Here is a 23804-nt window from a genome sequence, read left to right on the forward strand (position 1 = left end):
GAAGTGAACACGTATGAAGATATAGCGTCACAACACAGCAAATAACGAAGCTGGGAGTCCTATAAAAAGACGGACTGTATTTTTCAAGCTGCACTCAATATATTCATGATTTCCTGAGCAGGACAGTATTGAGTAATATCATCATCAAAGTCTGATAATTTTTAAAGTTGTTCCAATGCTCAGTATAGGCCTGATTTTTGTACAATCGTTTTGTCGTCCGAGGTTGTCAACTCAAAAGTGTCGGAAAGCGCACTCGAGGATTACCCATCAAAGTTATTCATCACCGGAAGAATTTATTAAATAGGTTGATCATGTTTGGCGATTCCACGACTGTCGCCGACGTTCGTCAGATTATGGCCAAACGGGCAGCCGCTGCTGAGACCAGTGAGACCTCTGTCTCCGTCCTGGGGTTGGAACATTTGGAAAACACCTTGCTTAACTCTCTGAGATACCTGGTGAACATGAGCCGCGAGGCGGCAGGACAAGATCACGGGAGCCGGAGCGACGGTGTTGACGTCGAGGCGGGAGTGACAGTGGGTCGCACGGATCACAGAGACAGGGAGGACAGATCGGCGAATTTGTATCACGGAGATGAGGCGATCTTACGCGAAAGACAAGAGGAAGTGGATCGCGGTGCCGGGGAGTGTTTCTGTAATTCACACGAAGAAAAAGAGCTAAATCTAATGGAATTACCCGTGAGTCAGTTTTAAGTAATGTGGAACAGAGCTGATTTTTTTTTTGGGGGGGGAGTGATGTCACAGACCGGGATCATGAATTTTGCCATCTTCTTAGTGAATTACATTAGGGAAGTTTAAAAATTGAAAACATTTTTTAAATGTGACAGAGCTTGATTTGTAAATGTATACTGCCAAATAATTCAGTTTTCCAAATATTGGGTATTTCAGTTGAAAGATTTGTATCCCTCCCAACCTTCAAAATGTGGACAGATTAGACTAAACGTGTCTGACAATCTTCATGCAAAAATGTTAATTTCTTCAAGTAGAATCATCACTGTAATGCAATTTTTGCACCTTTGACAGGTCCAAGTTCTCTTGCACATCTTCTCCTTCCTGGGCGCCCAAGACATCTCCAGCGTTGGTAGTACCTGCCGCCAGTGTCACAGCCTCTGCAGTGACCAGCTACTGTGGAAGGATGCCTTGGAGAAAGACAAGCTGTGTTGGCGTCGGGTGGACCATCGGTCCAACCCGGCACTGTACGAGGAGGTGAACTCAGATCTCACTTACAAAGAAATGTGAGTCCACCACATTGGAATGAAGATAATGAAGTGTATAAAAACTGTTAGGTAAAGTGAGGATTGCTAACAGTGTAGAAATGGAATTCCATTTGGAAATATCTAATACTCAAACACAAATGAATAATTTTACATTTGTAATGTAATTTTGCTATCTAAAAATATCATATTTGCAACTCCTTTTTCAGATGTTGAATTTATTGAAATGAGCGTTAGTTTTTAATTTTCTACAAAAATTAATACTATGTCGTGAGAATCAATTTTTCCTGATTCCTGTAAAATGATGACTAACTTTAGGAACTAAAAGTGATTCATGTAATAGGTTTAAGCTTGTTTAGATTAGATATAATTACATAATGGTGTCTCTAAAATGAAATCTTGAAATTTCTCACCAATTTTACAATTGACTATATTTTGTAACTTGGAGGGTTTTGAATGGCTGGTTTTGACAGTTACATGAGATGCAGCCCCAAGTTTCAGCGAGAGTCATCAGGTTTCAACCTACTCAAACTGCCTCGACTCCTGTGGTCTTTCATTCCCCACAAACCCCCCAAGGTGGTCATGTTCGGTCCGGGATTGGAATCCAACTCCACCACACTGGTCAGAAAGTTCCTTGGCAGTGGGTCCGACGTCTTCAAGGTCCGGGGAGTGTTTCCAGCACTTCTGCCAGGTAGTTGTGCATTGTCTTGCACTTGTTATTTGTGTACTCATTTGTTTGTCTTGGCTCAACTGTTCCATATAGCCAGTTAGATTCTTTTTCCTAGACGGCTGTTTATTTTTCCGAGAGTTTTATCATTTTTAGAAGAGCAAAGAGCTTGCTTTCATTCCAAACAGTTTCACTCACTTCAGAACTAAAACACATATTTCAGACAAACAACATGCATTCACTAGCGATGGCTACAGCTCCATGTTCTCAGGGTCGAGAACCAATTTCAAATTGAATATGGTTAAGTGAAAAAATACTTCAGCAAATTGTAATCAAAAACTATTAAGCCCAAACCCAAGTTTGTTTAGCAACTTTTAAGGCATTGATTTATCTTAGAAGGGTCAATCCACGTGTGAATATGCAACAGCTTTCTAATAACTGTTCATTTTCTGAACAGGTGTTGGTACAGGTTTCCAGGTGTCAGTGAATGGCAAGTTGGACATGAGGCTGATTACTCTATACTCAGGGACCAAGTAAGTGCCCCACCAATGCATGCATGCATGCATCAAATTGAAACTCTGAAATTAAGTGGAGCATAGACTTCCACATTTGCATCCCCCAAAATATGATGACCCTGCGGTGAACAATGACACATCTCCATTCTCCATGTAACGGAGTTGGTTGCTTCATGGGGGGGGGTTTGGCGGTTGTTCTGTCAGACAGGATATTGCACCCACAGGGAGACATCCAAAACCACTTCCTCTGATGTGGAATCTGGTGTGTTGACATATCTTACAGATTAATTACTCAGAACCCGGAAATGACCAAAGGACTTTTGTTAGGCGTACTCTGACACCATTCTCTCATTTGGGAGAAAACAGGAATCGTCAAGTTTTGTTATTTTTATTCCAAGGATCTTTCTTAATGAGCTCCATTTCTCGAGAACAGTCAGCAAATGTACAATCCCCTTTAGTGCTCAAAAAAAGTGTGCAAAATGAAGAAGCTAAAGATTTTCAGTGCTAGGCAGTGTCCCCAATCATATGCATAAAACTACGGAAACCCGCTTGATGCACCCTTTTTTGTTCTGGTTTTTCTCCATGAATTTGATTCAAACTTTCAACTGCCATTTCCTGGAGAAGTGAATTCCCTGGGACAGAAAGTATGTTCAGTGTCATGCAATAAAAACAAAAGTCCTCTTTCAAACTATCTACGCCAAAGAAGCTGTCAGGACAGACACCGAATCAAAACAAGCTTTTTATAGCACTTCTCCCAGACTGGCAAGAGCAACGACCAGTTTTGTGGCTGTGTTCCCAAAGAAATTGGCTGAACAGACTGAAAATAGATGATGGCTCGACGGCAGTGTTTTGTTATTGAAGTGAGATTTTAAAATTAACCTGTTTTTTTTTTCTTTTCTAAAGGCGGGATCGGGAAAACCCCACAGCAGGTGAAACCAGAGCCCAGCGGAACAGGCTCCTCCAGGCAGCCCCTGGGTCTAGTCCCCAGGGTGGTGGGGAAGAAGCAGGGAGGGGAGACGACTGCGTCACTTACGAACCAACTTCAACTATCAAGGAGCTGTGCAGGAATGTGGATGCCTTTATCTTTGTCGTGGACGCTATGGTTGGACTCGAATCAAGTAAGATCACAGTGTATCAAATAAATCAGGGCCCAGTTTTATACATGCACTGAGCAGAAAAACACTACTAAGAAAACTAGCTGAAAATCAGTCACAAGAAATGTAGAGTATGTGGTGTTTTGGCTGCATCCAACTTGCCAACAAATTCCCCGAGTTGAGAAACACTGCGAAATTAGCTACAGATGACCTCAACCTAACCCTCCCATATCTTACGAAATCTGAATACTAAGCCAAGCCAAGAGCAGATCTAGGTACATTGAAGAACAGGAATACCATATATCCTGCAGGGCCATGACCCCCCCCCTCTGTCCCTGTACATTCCTGTATCTAAACAAATCTAGATCTGTCACGAGATTGGCCGAGCAACATCATTGATCAGAAAGTTAGTTGTTGTTGTTGTTGTCGATGACAGTGGCCACTGATTCTCGGCCAGAGCTCTTCGCCTTGATGAACGACCGATGGACGGCACAGAAGTGTCCCCTCGTCCTCCTGTCCTGCGTTCCCAACCCAGAGACGGCCAGGGTGCCCTGTGTGACGATGGCTAAGGAACTTGCTCTCCACCAACTCAACAGGGCTTGGAAGGTAAAATGCCCCATACCTCATTGTACTCTCTTGAATTTCTCACGATCGGAAATATCATAATTTTTTAAAGGAAATTTTTACAAACTGGACACAAATACGGCATTGTGACTAATACTTATTCTCTTGACTACCGAAAACAAGAGTGACTTTCTCCCTTTAACCCCTTGACGACAGGAATTTCTTTCCGAAAGCCGACTCCAAGAATTCCAGCCTTGCTTGGCCACGAAGGCCACCTGCCAACCGCAAATTCTCGGTTTGTGGCCCTGCGTGCTCTGCACACTTTGAATTACACAGTGAAAAGGCTGATTGTTCGGTGGCATGCGGCTCTACTCACGCTTCCACATTCCCGTTGCCTCTTTTCAAAGTGGGGACTATTGTGAAGCTGGTGATTATGATGCAAATTCGGTCTTTTCATTTCTGGGCTACACACAAAGGCCAATCACCATTTATGCAAGAGCAAGGGTCAGCCTTCTTTCACCGTGTTCACTCGAGCGTGGGCCGAGAATAATAGCTGAAAAGCGGGCTGAGGATCTCAATTTTTACGGCGGCTCTAGCCGCGTCCTGGCGCAAAGGGGTTAAAAGTTCTTTACACCTCTTCCGATTATTAATGTGCTTCATTATAGCCCTTGCCACTGACTTTATTCAAAGATAAAAACATTCTGGAGGATCTGGCTAAGCAAGTGTTAAATACCATTTACTTTATCTACATCATTTCATTTGACACTCTTCACAGATGTTCGATGTTGACGTGTCTGACTTGTCGGGAGTGGTAGAAGCTGTCACCTGGTTGGTGGAAATTGCACAAGGGAGGTAGTGCTCAACCTATCACAACGTGGCTTTCATAAGGAACACACTACATGACTTATGTGCTTATTTTTGTCATGAGAAATAAGTAACCTGTAAATAAAAATAACCTTTCTGCTCTTACATAAAGTCTATTTTTATAAGAACTATAACAACTTCAGTTCAGAACACACTGTATTCAACAAATATTTGTAAGTTCTAGAGAAAAGATAAAGACCACTTTAAACTAATAAATAGAATTCACATTTCATGATCTCTTTACAAATCTCTTTATTATTGTAATAAATAGTTCACAGATAGGCATGCAGTTCAGTGAGTATTACAAGAGCTTCCAAATTATGTTACAAATGTATCATAAATGTGCTAAATTAAAACAAAAACCCCTGATTAAAACAGTGACAAAAAGTCTTCCTTAAGTCACTGTCAAATGAATACACGGATGTTTTATTTGATACAAATTTGTTCATGCTCTGTGAAAACAGTCATTGCTCTGCATGGAAAAATTCCATTGAGTTAAGGAGTGTAGCAGGTAGGCTACTAGATATTTTTATGGATTGCCTGAAATGTGACTTTTTCCACATTACATCGGGCTACAGATGTTAGATATCTTGAGACCTTATCAAAAGTCGGGAATTATAATGGCCAAGCAACTTAACACAGAAGTTAATTCAAATCACTGGCCAGAGATTGTGTGACTTGGGGCATCCACTATTCCACATATTTGAGTACAAAACATCCAGTTTAAGACCTATTTCCTGTTCAGACTACTGATCTATTATGCTAATTTATTGTACTGCAATAATGGAGGCAGAATGTAACTTCACTTCAAGTTCAGCCTTTTGCGAACCGTTAAATCAATATCGTTATCGTATCATAACTTGTGATACTCGGCTCTGGCTATTTTCATGACCACACACAATGCGAAAGAAGCATTGTTGAAATATGAAGACCTTGCAGAAACCAAGAATTTACAGTGACCCATTCAAGAAATAAATCTCACGGAGTGACGCAAAGATAGTGAAATGTGTCTGACTCCTTAAGTCTTCCTCTGCAGTTAACATCATAAAAGAATGCTGTAATCGTTAACAGACTCCTCGTAATGCGCAATGCTTGAGGAGAGACTACTGCAGGATTCAATTTGCTGCCAGCTGCCATGATCACCTTGCTTACTTCTCAAAAATTTCATTACTTTTGCTCCCAGCAAAATTGACATTCCAAACAGAGAAGACAATTCATAATCTGATCAATAAGATGCTGGTTATATCCAAACGGGGATAGTCTCAACCTATAGACCTTCATTATGATGCTGCCTTGATTGTCTTGTTACCTGAAAACCCCCTGGTAATAGCAATAAATTTCAAATATTGATGAAAGGGAGCAGTCTGTTTTTCTTTCCAGCCTCAGTTTGGTTACATTGCTTTGAATGGTGGAAAAGCAATATGGCTGCCTCTTGACAGAGGTCTATAATGATTAGCACTCTTGCAACATGTGCTGAATGATAGTTACAAAGGGATATTCCAGTTCACACGGGATCTTGGAAAAGAATTCGATTACATCACCAGGTCTGCGACACTGTACCCACAATACTTCCAGCAGAAAACAAAGGCATAAAATAAGTTGTTACAGATTAAAACACCACACAAAATGCTTTGACATGATTAGAAAAATTGGACAGTTGTAAGTGCAACTTCAAATAACCCGAGTTTGTAAAATATCGCCACAAAATGAAACCTACCACTCATGGAATAAAATAAAAATATTACAAACACATTAAATGTGGGTTAAAAAAAGCTTTGAAAACTAATCTAACAAGACTAATCCCTCTCGAGTACAATCTCAAGTTAAACCACTACATATAATTATCTGCTGTTCTGTGACATCACTGCATTAGAGCAATAAATCTGCATTTATGCAAATCATAATCACCAGCAACAGCCTATCTAACGTATCTCAAAATTCTACCTCAAATCCTGGCAGAAACCAAATTCACTCAGTGATTTTACTTATAAAATCAGCGAAGTCATTACCATTCCATTTCCAGGAAAATGAGTTTATGAAAGCTCCACTCGACAGACTACACTCATGTCAAATACAGAATATTTGACATACAAACACGGGATATATGACTGGCAAATATAGAATATTTGACAGGCAAATACAGAATATCTGACGCAAGTACAGATAAGCATTTTATTATTTCTATTGGGTTTGCCACAGATTCCAGAGAGTTACGAATGTAAGTCAATTTCTATGGCCATCAACTGTAATCCATGGTCATTTGTTGCTTGCAAGTCCCAGAATGGGCCAGTTCAGTATCTCAAAAAGGACGGGTCATTCCAGAACACGGCACCTGATATCACCAGTGTACAAGGCAGCATATGGCTATGCTTATGGGACTGACCCTTGTGCACGTTTAGAATGACCCACGGCCTGTTTTACGTTGTAAATATGCTCTTGGAAATGCCCAAATGGCTCATTCAGCAATGCTGTGTGTTACCCCTATATGATATAGGGCAACTTCTTTACACTTGGCCAAAATTGGGACAAAAGTGCCCCTCTGACAAAGCCCCATTGGGGCTCAACAATCACACAACGACCCAAACCGATCCAAACCAAGCAGTCAAATTTCAGTGGACTCGAGGTTATGATTGTGGAGGTTTTTAAAACTACTTATTTAATTAGCCGACATCTTCTCTACTTTACTTCAGAAAATGTTTTAGCCTTTTTTTCCCCACTTTCTTTTTCAATTATCCTTAAAAATCATGATTCAGTTGAGGAAAAATGTATGAGGTAGTCAGGTAACAAGATGGTCAATGCCACTTGTGACCTTTGCACTCAAGCACTTTGACACACACAAACACGGAAGAGTACTTGTAAAATAGAACTTTTGAGCAATCTGGGACAGACCGGTACTCGACTGGAGGGTGATAGGCATATTCTCAGTATTCACACGTGAGCCAGTGAAGAGTACCAGCTAGACCAATCAGGTCAGCTTGAGGTGGAGGTTGCCGTTTACTTACAGACACAACAAGAGCTACTAGTGTGGTTCCTTCATTCCAGAGACCCTTGTGTCCTTGCCTAAACTGTACCCCTCCAGTGTTGATTTACAGTGCAATTCTTACACCTCGTTCTGCAGGACCTCCGAGGCTACTTTCTGTATAACTTGCATCGCCATGATGATTTGGTCGTCACTTGGAGCTATGTTCACAGCAATGCGAATGCTGAAAATGTAGAGACGATGGGTGATTATGCCTCTTGGTTAGTTGTTTGGCTTAGTATTTCTGCTGAATGATTTCTTGAACAACTCTTTGACAATAAGTCATGATTTGATCGGATGAATGTTTGTCACTTTGACATACCACACTGAATTTGGCAATATTCGGGAACCTAGCATTTTGGCTTTTATAATCACATTATCACATTTCCTGAAGTAGAACAGAGCACAGTACAACCTTTTGTAATTCAACAAGGACAGATATTACGTTACTACCAAAAACCTTCCCCAAGTTATATTTGACTTTCATCCAAATTGATGGGCACAATACTGATGCAAAAACACTGGAGTGCGCTGTATGCTTAATGTATCATGTGAATGATAAAAATTGGCAAAACTGTCTTCGTAAGTCTGGCAGGGAATATTGGCCTTATCACTGTTCACCTCTGTTTTCACAAGTCTGGCAAGGAATATTGGCCTTATCACTGTTCACCTCTGTCTTCATAAGTCTGGCAGGGAATATTGGCCTTATCACTGTTCACCTCTGTCCTCACAAGTCTGGCAGGGAATATTGGCCTTATCACTGTTCACCTCTGTCTTCACAAGTCTGGCAGGGAATATTGGCCCTATCACTGTTCATCTCTGTCCTCACAAGTCTGGCAGGGAATATTGGCCTTATCACTGTTCACCTCTGTCCTCACAAGTCTGGCAGGGAATATTGGCCTTATCACTGTTCACCTCTGTCCTCACAAGTCTGGCAGGGAATACTGGCCCTATCACTGTTCATCTCTGTCCTCACAAGTCTGGCAGGGAATATTGGCCCTATCACTGTTCATCTCTGTCCTCACAAGTCTGGCAGGGAATATTGGCCCTATCACTGTTCACCTCTGTCCTCACAAGTCTGGCAGGGAATACTGGCCCTATCACTGTTCATCTCTGTCCTCACAAGTCTGGCAGGGAATACTGGCCTTATCACTGTTCATCTCCGTCTTCATAAGTCTGGCAGGGAATATTGGCCTTATCGCTGTTCACCAGAAATAATCAACTTTGTGCACAGAGCGTTAAAATGTTAAAGTAAAAATACCAATGTTTCCATTCTTGGCATTTTCTGTTTGGCATGCAGTGATGAATGACTATTCACACAAGTGGTTGATAACCTTTCTTGCATGACTTCACGAGGTTTAAGCCTGACGTGATACCTATAAAACTGGTCTACTAATGCACTACTAATGATGCCGGTGAACAGCGCCCTCAACGGTGCTTGCAAGGAGCCAGTAACAGCATCTGGTACACGCACTGGTTTGTAACTTACCTGGGTGGAGGCAGGAACGCCTCCTCCTCCTCCAAGTAGCATGCTGTGGTCAGGACCACGCCCTCATCTAGTGCCTAAATCAAGAAATCAATCGTCGGCATTCATATCAGTTCGAATAAAGTAGAGGGCACTGACAAATTACATGGGCCACCAGTGCAAAACTGGATAGGTCACCGAATGAAGGTAAAATGTTCCCAAGATGGCAGAATTCAATCCTGCTCTGACAGTCACTTGTTTTGGCTGAACCAAACAATGAATTACAGATGTAACAGAAAGGTTGTTAAAAACAGGATAAACATTGAAAGACTTCGTCTTTCAGTTTTTGGTTCTGACCTCAACATCAGTGCATTAAAAAACGCATGCAAAAATGATACTAAGTCAAGAAAATTCTTACCTTTTCAAATTTCTCTCTTTTAAGATAGATCATTTAAAAAAGTCTTCCTTTGAAACTCATTTTAAGGGCTGTGCCAAATATTTGAAATTTGAATATTCGCATGCCAAAATTGGGTGAAAAGGGAGAATTTTCTGTTGTTTTAAGTGAGAAAACTTGTTTCAAGCTTAGAATGAAAAGCGACAGAAATCTTACGTGTCAAAAAGCAAATTATTCGTTAAAAAATTTAAAAGGATTAGAAATTTTCAACAGGGCAAGAAGTATTGTTCCTCTCTTAAATCTTGCTAAATCATGGCTGGAGATACTCCCTGGACGCGAGAAGCTATTATAGTGATTATAATGCACCAATTGTGTGCATTGTTGCAGCTGATTTTGTATATGGTTTTTTTCATCAAGAATCTGGTGGTCAGTATGACCGAATATTAGATCAAATTGAAGATTGAATATTCGATTAGTGAATTATTCGAAATGACTCAGCCCTACTAATTTTCACAAATTGGGGTCATAAATCGGGTTTAACTGAAAATTACACACGATAATTATGTATAACAATTCAAAGGGCAACACTGCCAATGATGCAAAGGATCAAATTCTTTCTGAAACTTCGCGCTCACAGATTATTGCTGACATGGAATTTCACTACTACTACAAAATCATGTTTAGGGCCGACCCTCACTGGCTGTGCACTTATTAAAAGTCATTGTGAGGCTCATCATGTGACAAGAAGGCTAATTTGATGAGTGTGCAAAAACAACTACGATGGTACCTTGTTTACTATCACTTCTAGAAGATTCATTATCTCTTCTCTGGTCTTCTCTCCTGTCTCTCGTACATACAGATGCTTGATGGGGGCCACAGGGTCACCAGCTACTTTCATCTCAGCAATCCTATCATACGGTACACAAAAGATTATTTTTTACGATTAAATGCATACACAATAATCCAGGTATTGAGTTCTGGTTTAAAAACTCACACAAGGAGATCTCAAATTGGCTAGCGAGCTGGAAAATTAGAGATTTACCATAAGTTGATGAAACCCGTTGCCAAGAAATGCAAATCTCAAAAGATTTTTCTTTGAGTGGTTAGAAACAATGATCACACATGCAGCTGGAAACAAGTACAGTTTCAAAGAAATCCTATGTAGAGTGTGGATACTGTCATCATTCCTCCTGAATAAACAGCACAAGAAAGTCACAAGAACTGACAAATTCAGTTATTTAAGTTATTTTTTACGCTCAAATATATTTATTTATTACATTATTTCAGTGACAGAAAGTCAAGGTTTGCGATCCCAGAGGCGAGTTGTCTTTGGCCGACTTACTTGGCGAGTTCCTCATGGACGTACTGGGATCTGGCCTGCAGTCGGGTGGCCATGGATGGGTCTTCCTCCATGAGATCCAACGCCTTCATGGCCGCTGTGGCGAGCATGGGGGGCCAGGCAGCCCGAGAAGCAGTAGCCCAGGCCGGGACAGACGCTGGGAAAACCCATGCAAAAATAACACCCATCACTAAATTATTCTCTCCAGGAGCAATAAAAATCTCGCAAATATTTGGGGATGCAACTTGGGGACTAGGACCGAGCAGCACATAGATACAGTGGCTGAGATTTATCTTCCTGAATCTTGCGGGTTCCTACAAATCCTGGAAAGATATTGAAAAACCTAGGTTCATTTAAGGTTACATTTATCCCTACAAAAAACCCCAAAAGAACAAGGCACATTTCCTGTGAAATGCACTGCACTGCCAGCGTGTTCAAAACCAATCATGCTCTTGTGCAAGCAAGCATTTTAAACACAGACTTAGAATAAGCCTACTCTGAGCTGGTCACAGTGTTCCTGGAGTTGATTTAAAGCTCGTTATACGCTAATATTGACTTACTGATTTCCAGAAATAAATGGCAGAAGGAAATTCAATAGAATCAGAGCAATAAAATGTCTACTCCAAATGGAGTAAAATATGTACAAATTTCAATATGAACTAAGCTGTCAGTACAACCCGCTGCCTCAAAAAACCTGTTTCATAAGAACTATATGGCCATGGACATACTTTTTTCCACCTACGCACCCCGACAAACACATGGAGATCAATGATTACAAAAAGGGGCAATCATGAATGCTTAATAGTTTTGGCCTTAGTTAACTTGAATAATAATTAAAAAAAAAAGAAGACATTCTCCCTTCAAAAAAAACCCCCAGAAAACAAAACCCAAATCAATACAAGGCAAGGTCTCATTCGGCGCAAATCCTAAACCAACTTGAAGTCAACCCCTTGAGCCATTAACTAATCGCTCTTCAAGGCAATATTGATCATACCCTATTTTCCTCCAATCGGCAACTTAATTGAGCATTTTTCTGGGGTATGGGGCCTTGACAGGTTATTGGTGGGTTATTTTGAGCACAGAAACACCAGCAGAGTCAGTGACAGTGGCCTGCCACCATGAACAGAGAGTAGAGACAGTACGTAGTGGTTAGCTGACCAGCAAGTAGGAAGCACCTGCCTTTAAAACCGTATGTTTCTTGGCAGTGAAAACTGCCCTGGCAGAAAGTGGAGACACTGCCTCACTCATCTTGCTGGTCTAAGCCTAAGTAAGACAGAATATTTGATGGAATCATTTGACAGATGCACTAATGCAAAACTACACATCATCAGTGACTGGGCTTACATCTGACTGCACATCTGTCTGCCCGAGAAAAACCACTGGACATCTTCTTGATGAGCCACACCATTTTAAAATCACAGACCACAAACACAAGATGGCATTCTTTATAAAACATGTCCGAAACATCCTCTCCTGGACCGTTCTACTAGCCCGGGCTGTGCTAGTGCACGGCACTCACTGCGGCCTGTCGGAAGTTGAATTCTTCAGTGTGGAAAACCAAGCTCTGCAATGTTGTACCTATCGGGAGATAACGGCACGCTCCTATGTGATCTGTGGCAGTTACTGTCATGCTGACAGTCACTGTAAATCTATCAATTATTACAGACACAGTCGCAGGTGTCAGCTCAACAATGCAACATGGTTCCAACACCCTGACTTCTTCATTCTTATGGCTGGCAGTGCATACTTTGATGGCGACAGAGGCAAGCCTCAGCTATCAATACCTCCCACATCCCAACCCTCTCTGCTGCCTACCACATCAGGGACATTGGTGACTTCAACGAGTGGTAACTCTATGTCTCCGATGACTCATGACACGGAACTATCTACCCCACACGACTCTTCTGTGCCTTCAACGCCGGGCCATTCTGTGATACCTTCCACCCCTCAGCTGTCTGTGCCTTCAATCGCGCCCCTATACTCTGCCCAGCCTGCGGCTGAGTTTGACAGCTGTGCTGCTGCACAGGCAGCAGGGCAAACCAGTGGCATCTTCACCATCTTCCCTCCAGGATTCAGCGAAGGGCTGCGGGTCTACTGTGACGTGGAACCCGACGGTCGGGAGTGGGTGGTTATCCAGCGACGCCTAGACGGCAGCATCAACTTTGATCACAACTGGGCAGAATTCCAAGCCTTCTTTGGGGACCTGGCTGGCGAATTCTGGATGGGAAACGACATACTGCGCTCCCTGACCTCGACACAGGCGTGGCGACTGCGCGTGGACTTGGAAGACTGGGAGGGCGCGGCAGTCTGGGCAGAGTATGACGACTTCACTGTGACAGGTGAATTGTATACCCTCAGTGTGGGTTCGTACCAGGGGACTGCCGGAGACTCACTGAAACATCACGACGGCCTGCCCTTCACAACCATTGACAATGACAATGACAACAAGAACACGGGCAACTGCGCCGATGCCGGCGGTGGCGGGGGTTGGTGGTACGACAAATGCCAGAAGGCTAACCTCAACGGGAGGTACTACCCCTACGGAACGGGTGGGGACGTCAAGGACGGCATCCAGTGGAGAGCATGGAAAGGGGCAAACTACTCCTTGAAAAAATGCTGCATGAAAATCCGACCAGTGGCATGAAATGGTTCGTGCAACCGGATGAAGTGTTGGCCACAAGCCTCTCACTCATTGCAATACCTACTGCCATGTGGTATTCGAACAGGACATCCAACTTCAGGCAAGCTAAGTTGCTGGGTGGTTGAGACACTGGCTTTGTAAGGGACCCAGCTTTAGTTTTTTCCTCACAAACTATTGGACAACACTGATTATGCAGTGCTTATTACAAAATACTTTTGCTGAGAGCTGAACTCAACACTACAGTATGGTGGTGATTTTCTAGTAGTGTTTAAAAAGTTTTAATCTGAAGACAATTAGCTCAAAGGTTAAGAAATGAAAAACAGCCTGGTACAGTAGATGGGGCAGGTTTTTCAAGGAAGTTCAGTTTCCGATTTCCAACGGGAAGGAATCACCGTACAAAGCATCTTAGAAGACGAAATTGTTTCAAAGCTCAATGGCCCATAATTGCAAGTGACAGCAGGTTGGTCTGCAACACAATGCCTTGAACAGGAGTAGGATAAATCATGTCAATTGGGAATAACAAGTTTTTGTCTCTTCGTTCCGACAACCAAATGCATTTCAATCTGGGGCCCCATGTTTCATGTAAGCCGCTGTATGTGAGCTGCCCTGCCTCAAAGACACATTTTTGACTGCACTGAGCAAAGACAGGGAAAGTGATAATCAAAAGTTTGGGGCACGGTCAACGTGGTGTACAGCATATGAGATCAAAGAGTAATGTACAGCGGGGGTCTGTCAAATGGTCATGCATGAACAGTTCAGGTAATTCAACTATGCCGACTCACCTGGTGATCCACGACAAATTTGGAGCCTACGCAGAAACCTCCCAGGGTGCCTAGCGACGTCTCCATGCTTGCTGAGATGAGATCAACATCCGTCACCTGTAACCAAGCAACCAGATGCCATTACATGCTTAGGACGCATGTGGCAAGTTGAGAGGGGAGGGCACAAAATCCCCTGAATGATATTGATTGTCAAATGAATATTTGCCATCGAACGTGTCAACATGAAGACAATGATAGACTGGGTGAATTAATTTTTAAACAGAACAGCAAATAGACTGGGAAATAGACAGGGTGAGTTGAGATTGAGGTTCCAATTTGAAAGTTGTTGTTTTATAAATTCTGAGCAGACACACTTTGAGCTGTAAAAAAAAATTCAATAAGTGTGTGATTTAAAACCGAAAGCTACTTCGCAATTATGGTCACTTTGAACATGGTAAAAAATTAATTTTGAAGAAAAATGGCTCTCCACTCTGTTATTTTGTTTACAACAAACCATACAAAAATCTAATATGTGACAGATTGATATTTAAGTGAAAAATATTGGACAAAAAATAACGCTTGTTCTCAAAAGTATTAGCATCACCATGTGGTGTGTACATACATCGATTCCAAAGTGCTCCGTGACGCCATGCCCAGTTTTACCGAGCACCCCAAAGGACATAGTCTCATCCAGGAAGATCCGCACTTTGTACTTGTATTTGAATTCAACCTGGAATCAAAACACAAACCCAAACTGGGACTGGAATCAGAACTGAATTGACCCAAAACAGACAAACAGGACTGTGTTTATTGAAGTTTGTTCAAGTGACCCTAGAGTGATTCTCCTGGGAATATCTTGAATTTCCTATTGACCATCTCCAACAACTGCATCACATGCTACATGTAGAGTGGCATGAGAAACTTTATGCAAAACAAAATGTCATCACAGATGCCAGGAGGAATTTTTTGTAGTTTAATAACACTGACGAAGTAAAAGCTCTGATGTCTTACCAGTTTGTCGATGGGGGTGATCTGTCCTGTGTTGGTGTACAGGCCTTCTACCACTATGAACTTCCGTGTCTTCTTGGCCTTTTTAGGGTTCTAAACAATAAAAAATGGGCAAAGACAAAAGTCTTTAGAAAAAAATGAATTCGAATTCTGTAAAATGGGAGAATTTGATAATCAATTCTTGTTGATGGCAAAGATATCTAGTGTACTTAAAATACTTAAAATGTTTGGTGAAGGAGATGCGGCCAGAAATGCATGTAGCTGACATCTAGGGTACCGGAGAGGGGTACTGGAGAGGGGTACCGGAGAGGGGTACTGGAGAGGGATACCGGAGAGGAGTACTGGAGAGGAGTACTGGAGAGGGGTACTGGAGAGGGGTACTGGAGAGGGATACTGGAGAGGGGTACTGGAGAGGGGTACTGGAGAGGGGTACCGGAGAGGAGTACCGGAGAGGAGTACTGGAGAGGAGTACTGGAGAGGGGTACTGGAGAGGGGTACTGGAGAGGGGTACTGGAGAGGGGTACTGGAGAGGGGTACTGGAGAGGGGTACTGGAGAGGGGTACTGGAGAGGGGTACTGGAGAGGGGTACTGGAGAGGAGTACTGGAGAGGGGTACTGGAGAGGAGTACTGGAGAGGGGTACTGGAGAGGGATACTGGAGAGGGGTACTGGAGAGGGGTACTGGAGAGGGATACTGGAGAGGGGTACTGGAGAGGGGTACTGGAGAGGGGTACTGGAGAGGGGTACTGGAGAGGGATACTGGAGAGGGGTACTGGAGAGGGGTACTGGAGAGGGGTACGGGAGAGGGGACCTGGAGAGGGATACCGGAGAGGAGTACTGGAGAGGGGTACTGGAGAGGGGTACTGGAGAGGGGTACTGGAGAGGGATACTGGAGAGGGGTACTGGAGAGGGGTACTGGAGAGGGGTACTGGAGAGGGGTACTGGAGAGGGGTACTGGAGAGGGGTACTGGAGAGGGGTACTGGAGAGGGGTACTGGAGAGGGGTACTGGAGAGGGGTACTGGAGAGGGGTACTGGAGAGGGGTACTGGAGAGGGGTACTGGAGAGGGGTACTGGAGAGGGGTACTGGAGAGGGGTACTGGAGAGGGGTACTGGAGAGGGGTACTGGAGAGGGGTACTGGAGAGGGTACTGGAGCTGCACAGCTGTAGGACAACCAACCTAGAAGGCGGTGCTTCTAACAATCAACCGGTAACTGACAATGGGCTGCTATATCCTTAATACACCCACTCTTCCCAGTTATAAAAAACGCTTGTATTAAATTGTGTGAATCTTTAAAATTTAGAGAAAGTGGAATTCAACAACTAAAATTTACTGATAACAAGAGAAGAACAAAGAAGGAACAATACACGAGTAATTCAAAAAGCTAATTTAATGTGGACAGTGAAACTACCAGTATCAAAGAAGTCGTAAATAATTAGACTAATATAGCAAGATTAATTTTACCCAGTGTGTTTCTTTTGTTGTTGGGAAAATAAGTACAGTTGGAGGCATTTGGACACAATTTTAGAAAATCATTTAAAACAAACAGAGATGGGGCAGATTCAAAATCAGGCCAATTTCTTAACTGTTTACCTGAAAAAAATTCTCCAAAATTTTCAGGAGGCAAAACTTTCCTGAATATTTCAACAGCTGAGCCTCTGGTCTCAATTCACTTTTCTGCATCTTTCCGATTGAAGCCGAAGACAAGGCTGTAGCAGGCCCAACTGTTTGAGCAGGCTGAACATGCAGTGGTCTGATGGCAAGACAATGGAGTGAATGCACAATGGTGCACACTGGGTACCAGGCGTCTTTTGGACGCAGTTACTGATCACGCAATTGGTGAATGAGGGTTGGAAAGGCAAAAGTTCATTTTGGGATTCCTCGCACACAATACGGAGAGTCTGAATTTCTTGGATCAGGGGAGGGGCGTGTCTTACTTTTTTATCTTCAATCACTTGTTCCTCGAGGAGTCGCTCTAGGTCCTCCATGTCATTGTGCTTGAAGAATTTGATCTGGCTGCGTGAGGCTAGCAAGCCCATCTGCACAGCAAAGCAGACACCTTCGTCACTGGACAAAAAGAAAAGACAGAAGTGTTACATCTAAATCGACACTTATTTTATGTGGAAAAAAAAAGAAGATTGAAAAATGTCTTGATGATGAACGCCCTAAAATGCCCACGTTACCAACTGGACCACACTAGCAAACATGACTGGTGGTGCTTTTATTCATTTACTGTTATTTTACGAATTAATATTCACTACATGCAACTTGAACTGCAAAGATATTTGGGGTCTTGAGATATCAACAAATTGTAAGTGTGCGAAAGGCCAAACGGGTAGGGTTTTGGTCACAATGGCAGCATTCTTCCGTCAGGCTTGTTGAGAGCATGAAAGATGAGATGTCAGTCATGACATATGCCAGAGGTCCCCCGGCCAAGTTACAAATAAAGACGAAATCCATTTTCAAAATAAGGCTGCATCCGAATCCGTTGTCTAGAGCTAGGTCTAGGTCTTCACTCCATTGAAAGTCCATGGAGACGCGCAGACAATAGACCTAGCCGTAGCTCTGGAAGCCCGTTTCGGACACGGCCTTAATTTGTTTTCTCACCAGAAGATGATATCTCCCCTCTTGGAGTAGGCAGGGATGCAACTGGCTACCGTGGAGAAGCCGTATGAATATAGAATTCCCGTCTCCATGCCAAAGAACTCGGCGATTCGGTCCTCAAAGTGCAGATGAACATCTGACGAGAAAAAAAAAAACGACTCCTCAGCGTTTTCAAACCAACATTCTCTGCGACACTAACCTCAGTTCTCCCTGAAGTGACTTTTTTTTTCTTCTTATGTACGACAACTATACATTACTTTTCCATTTCTCAATTGGTATCAAACTTTTTTCAGATTACAGCTCCACAAAATGGCACAAACCTTTTCTGCCACATGGAAAGGAAAACTAAACTCAAAAATGGTCAGTTTTTGATTTTACTTTTATGGTGAGCTTATGGTTACTGCAGTGTGAGCGTCAGAAAAAGAAAAGAAATATTATGAAATTGACCATTTATTAAGTCTCCGCACTGCCAAATTAGTGTCAGTTTCGTTGAAATTTCATCAGCTTTATGCCTTTCTCGTTTGTCCAACCAATCCATCATGACAGCCGGGTCAAGCCAACAATCACTGCTTTTCACAAGTTGTCCAAAGGAGGTTTTATGTACCATTTTCAAGACACTGGAAGTCAGTGATGAGTGACCTAAGACTTGCACTGATATGTAGACACAATTAATGACTTAGTGCCCTCTCTTTCAATTCCTGGAAGGAACCTACCGAGCTAAAGTTTCCTCTTTATTCCCTGAACTTAAAGATTTTGTTCACTCATGCTTTCCAAAGACTTCTTAACTCTTCACATGATATTCACTACAACTGTATTACACAAGTTTCATTGTTCCAGCTAAATGTGAAGCTTTTTAATGAGTGCTGTTAGCCAGCTATAAGCAGTTACAGAGGTATTGGTGTTACAATCTACATGGTCTAATATTAAGTTTTACAGAATAAAAGTGATTATGCACATTGCTTGACTGTATTTTCTTCCATTTGTGGGTCTTGTTCTTTTGTTTTAAGGAAAGCCTTGTACATGAGCTGCAAGATTGCCTAGGTTGACTCGTTCAGAGATGATCTTACCCACTGTTCCATAGAATCCCCGAGGGCCGCAAGTTCCAACACCATATTTTTTAAGGCTCTTTACTGCTGCCTCCTGTCATTGGTAAAATATAAGAACTAAGTCGGTTATTTTCAAACAGTTATTTAAAGAGACATTCTGGAGGTTTCTCATACAGGCCAACTATTAACACAAAATGTTCAGATGTCCAATTCTGAGATGGTGCTGAATGACACGGAATAAACCATTCTATGCCAACCTGACATGAGTTGTCCTGAGACACAAACCTGGAAATCCCAAAGAATTTCAACAAGTCAAACTTTAACGAGGTTGACGAGGAAACTGGTCCTCTTTGCAACCTACCTCTGTCTCTTTCCGCCCCAGCATCCCTAGGAAATTAAACGTGCCCAAGTTTATTCCTTGTTTGCCGTCCACGGTCAGCATGCTTCCACCTTGCCTGTCCAATACCAAAAAAGTGGGCTGGTTATTTTGTGTTAACACTCGCTGACAATTTTTTTGGGGGGGGCTAAAAATTTAGAATTTTGGAAGAGCTAATGCACAGGGACCGATTTCCTCTGTACGACCAAACCTCACAAACACTGACTGCAAGAGTCATCTGAACAGTTCTTGTACAATATTCATTCCTGCAACCTCACACTTTTCAATGTTGGGGGTATCAAAATCAATACAGTTAGCCCTCCCAGACTCTTCAGACTTTGTGTGCGAACAGAACAAAATGAGGATTAGCATGTTTAGACAAAAGCTGGAGGTGAGTCTAGGTACACTTTGAGGTTTGAACCAGTCAGCCATGCCTGCATATACAGATAACCAGATTGTGTTCACCCATTCTCTGGTAACAACTTCCTTTATTAAGCCATGTAATCTTGGAAGCTGGATTAGTGTTTTACCTCTGTTATTTAATTTGCAAGTCATCGCATTTCCAGATTAACCCTAACAGTCCTCAATCCTTTGAGAAGCTGACTGAAAACTCTTTGGAACATTGACAACCCATTGGAAAGGAAAAGAATACTTGTTGAAGCAGGACTCCTGGTGTTTTCTTTGATTCTTAACCACTTCCTGCCGGGGACTTCGGGATCGGAGACGTATGGTTTATATGCGTGGCCGGGGTCTCCGAACTTGGACAAAGGAAACAAGGCCCTGTAACAAAAGACCGTACTCCGAACAAAAGACCAGGCTGCTGGGCATTACCGGCATTTTTCACTCTCAAAAGTGGTGATAATCCAGCCTTGTTTTGAAACTCTATACCAAGCTTTGGGGCATTGAGAGCAGCGGATTACCACCGGGGACAAAAGCGCTCCACCACTGCAGCGATGAGCCACACAGCACCGCTGTACGCTAATCTGGCCCCTATTGAAAAGAGGTCAGCAGTGCACTGAGCCAGGTTCGCTAACAAAAGACAGTTATATAACACCGCACAATCTCGGCTCTGTTTACAAGGCTGCAGGCCTGGCTGAAATACTCGGGCGTCAATGAAGGTCACCTATCAACTTAGAATAGTGCCTGAAGATTACTTCGTGCGGTTATAACCGACCGTTAAATGAAATGATGAATTTTTGAAGCATTTTGAAAACGGAAAAGATGATAGTCATGCCGGCCCAGCATCATCAACATTGGAAAATGCCCCGGCACGAAGTGGTTAAGTGATTTAATATCTATCAATAGCAAGTGATAATCAAATGATCACACTTTTTTTCTTTTATCAATATTCGCATTGACACAATAATCTACATTTCATTGCAAAACAGACGATTCCTCTGAAGCTAGCACAGCACTGGGGTAAATAATTATTTTTCAAAACAAACCAGCCGCAAGAAGAACTGCACCGGAAATATTCACTGTCAGGGCAGGATTAGAACCTAGGCCACAGAGGAGAATGATCAAGAAATGACCAACGCTGTCTTGCTGTCTCGACACGTCATACTTACTGTGTGACTACCCTATACTTGATGGGCTCATAGTCATCTGGCAGCTTGGGAACCAATGGTTCTGGTGTCCACTCTTCAATTAACTGATCCTTCTCCTGAAGTGAAGAAGTTTGAAACATGAAAGATGGAAAAATAAAAACAATATAAACTAACACCTTAGTCTGAGCACTGATGCAGCCAAGCTCTTCGGGGGGGGGTCTAAGTTAGTTTAAAGAGTGAAGAGGGAAGGAAGGAGGAACAGAAGGGGGCTGGGGGAATCAAATGACCCCTCCCACTGAGCTTAGAGTTCTACTGCACACAAGTTTTTTCCACATCAACAGCTGGTACTATGCCTTTGATGGCACAAACTGTGCCCTTTGACAAGCCTTCTGAGAATGCTGCTGACTCACCCTCCCCCTGATAATTAGGCTCGTAATGCTCCTGAAATCTTCGAGATACTGGGCAGCTCTGTCCTGCTTCAGTTTGGCCAAACCTCTGCTTTCATAGGCTTAGTGCATTTTCTCTCCCTCAAATTATTCATGTCTTTCACCCCACGTTTATCACTTCAAATCACATAATATAAATATGTTTCAAGTCCCTCGATCTCTCTTTTCAAAATGGGCACAAAGACTGTACAGATGTGAACCCAGACTTAAGCGCAACTTGAACTCATCTGGCATACCTTTTCAGTCAGGACTATCTTGGACTGGATGGAGTATCTCTTGGAGAACAGCAAGCGGATGATGAAAAGTATTAGGAGACCTTCAAAGATGAGGTGGTACATCGGGGCCTAAAGAACAACCATGAACAATGGATGCAGTTTGGTTTGGTTTTTTTTAATTCCATGCATCGCAGCTACTTGTATTTACAGAATGAAATAAGGGGTGATGGATGGTGGATACCGGGCAAAAAGCAAATGCTTGTTCATAGCCTGGTTCCTTATTTTTCACAATAATAGCTATATATGGCTGTAATTACAAGGCTGGGTACAGAATAAAAAAGTAAGAGAATTGCAGATACAGCTGAACATCAGAATTAACCAAAGATCTTCAAACTCAATGTAATACATTAGGGCGACACATGTCAAATATAAGTTCATACTTACAGGCTTGCGTGAGCGTGAGGTTCTGGGTTCAAACCCCAATGGAGAGTTTTTTCTTTTTTTTTTATTTCTGTTTCAAAGCACTCAGTATTTTTTAAAGTAATACAAATCTGAAATTTAATTAAGTTTACATCCCTTTCTTTCTATATTTTGTGGTTTTAGAGGATTTTTTAAAGGGAAATAAAGTTCGAAATTTCATAGGTCTGATTTCCGCCCCCTACCGTACGTTAATGAAGTTGCAGAACCAGACAGAGTAAAATGTCATAGTCTGATGACATAATGAGAATTGGCCAATGAAAACACATCCCGGCCAAATATCCTTTCGGAACTTTTGCCGTCACCAGCTAAATAAATATCCACTGCCTAATTTTTAAGCTGAGATAGTATAGAAATAACCTTCCACAACTGCGAATTGGCTAGTATTAATGATAGATTTATTGACAAACTGTGTGACAACAGCCATATAGAGCCAATCAACACTGTGTGGCAATGTCAGTCTACGCTACGCTAGAGTCAGACAACCGGCCGGACGTGCTGGCTGTCATGGCTTTGGCCAGTACGCGCGTTCAAGTGAGTGCGTCCGAATGTCCGGTACAAAGATGGTCACGGTGACCACATCACCATGCATGACCACCCTGCCGGCCCAGCCCTACCTGTCGAAATGCTTCAAAAAGTTCCCCAAAACTCCAAGGTTCCGGAGTTAAAAGTGGTAGAACGGTCTCCATATTGTCGTTCATAACATCCAATGTACACGGGAAACAAGGGGAAAGGCTCTCAGACAATTAATCGGAAAACTAGTCGGTGAGGTTTCACTCAGCAGTTCTCCGCACGGAACACTGTTGTGGTGATATGTAGGTTGATTATGAAGTGACAATTTTTCACATACGAATTACCATGCGAGTGGGGCGTTGGTAAGATTCATTCTTGAAAGTAGGGATCGAAAAAGTACATTTGTGTGCAATTTCATTTATAAAGACAGAAATAAGTAATTTTGAAAATATTGACTTGATAATGAATTACAGATTACTACTTTTAAGTTGTGTCCTACGTGAATTTGAAATGTCATTTTGATAAAGAACATTTCCCCATGCTTGCAATCAATGATATCTTTATCTTTCCTTAGATGAAATGGACTATGCGGATGACTCATCAGTTATCGACAGCAACTAGATGCGAAAATTACTGCTTGCATAAGTAACAGAGCGCCACCAATTGGCATAAAATTCAGCTGTTTTCCATACTCAACGTCGTCTTCGTCTCAGCCGTGGCTTCGTGTAAGAAACCAATCCTCGATTGTGGGCCTGAAGCGTTTAATTTTTAAATTGAAATACTGTAGGCTCTTTTGCATCTTAATTCATGTTTTGTGGCACTATCAGACTTACTATTGCGCTTTTGACCTCAAAATCAAGAAGTAAAAACAGTTGAAGCCTGAGACGGAGCCTCAGTCGAGTATTGGAAAACGGCCTTCGTGACGACCCCGCCTGCGTCCAAAGTATTGGCAACGGCTGACGGAAACGCGTGTTTCGACGGAAGCCAGTGAAAAGCGACTGCGCCTACAAGTACGTGTAGA

The 23804-nt window shown here is 42.5% G+C and overlaps 3 protein-coding genes across 4 annotated transcripts; 2 read left to right on the forward strand and 1 right to left on the reverse strand.

The window, feature by feature from the left end:
* The first annotated feature begins 9 nt into the window (after positions 1–9).
* On the forward strand, positions 10–5940 carry fbxo4 (F-box protein 4). Of its 2 annotated transcripts, none has more exons than XM_022231490.2 (7): positions 10–695; positions 1041–1252; positions 1705–1925; positions 2356–2431; positions 3317–3531; positions 3944–4113; positions 4847–5940. In XM_022231490.2, exons 1-7 carry the CDS (start codon positions 312–314, stop codon positions 4925–4927), a joined length of 1359 nt encoding a protein of 452 aa, XP_022087182.2. In that variant the 5' UTR covers positions 10–311; the 3' UTR covers positions 4928–5940. The 2 variants fall into 2 exon arrangements, with proteins under 2 accessions (XP_022087182.2, XP_022087183.2); XM_022231491.2 differs by having other exon boundaries at positions 1705–1922.
* sptlc1 (serine palmitoyltransferase long chain base subunit 1) lies at positions 5171–23492 on the reverse strand. Its single transcript, XM_022231489.2, is given in 16 exon segments — positions 5171–8138; positions 9444–9517; positions 10601–10721; positions 11156–11277; positions 11279–11299; positions 11301–11309; positions 14576–14671; positions 15177–15284; positions 15566–15655; positions 17497–17626; positions 18167–18299; positions 19231–19303; positions 19571–19664; positions 21154–21248; positions 21815–21922; positions 22888–23492. Coding segments are annotated over 16 exon segments (1461 nt in total). The 5' UTR covers positions 22972–23492; the 3' UTR covers positions 5171–8035.
* On the forward strand, positions 12588–13796 carry LOC147797064 (techylectin-5B-like). Its single transcript, XM_087144297.1, has one exon. It carries the CDS (start codon positions 12588–12590, stop codon positions 13794–13796), a length of 1209 nt encoding a protein of 402 aa, XP_087000423.1.
* Positions 23493–23804: the final 312 nt, after the last annotated feature.

The sequence above is a fragment of the Acanthaster planci genome, linkage group LG12, assembly GCF_054643075.1.
Source record: "Acanthaster planci isolate LZ-2023a linkage group LG12, COTS_SCS, whole genome shotgun sequence".
Classification (NCBI taxonomy): Eukaryota; Metazoa; Echinodermata; class Asteroidea; order Valvatida; family Acanthasteridae; genus Acanthaster; species Acanthaster planci.

Coding starts and splice junctions, on each gene's coding strand:
- LOC147797064 (XM_087144297.1), top strand. CDS start 12,588: ATGGCATTCTTTATAAAACATGTCCGAAACATCCTCTCCTGGACCGTT.
- fbxo4 (XM_022231490.2), top strand. CDS start 312: ATGTTTGGCGATTCCACGACTGTCGCCGACGTTCGTCAGATTATGGCC. Junction 696..1,040: donor TAAATCTAATGGAATTACCC/GTGAGTCAGTTT, acceptor CACCTTTGACAG/GTCCAAGTTCTCTTGCACAT. Junction 4,114..4,846: donor AACTCAACAGGGCTTGGAAG/GTAAAATGCCCC, acceptor CACTCTTCACAG/ATGTTCGATGTTGACGTGTC.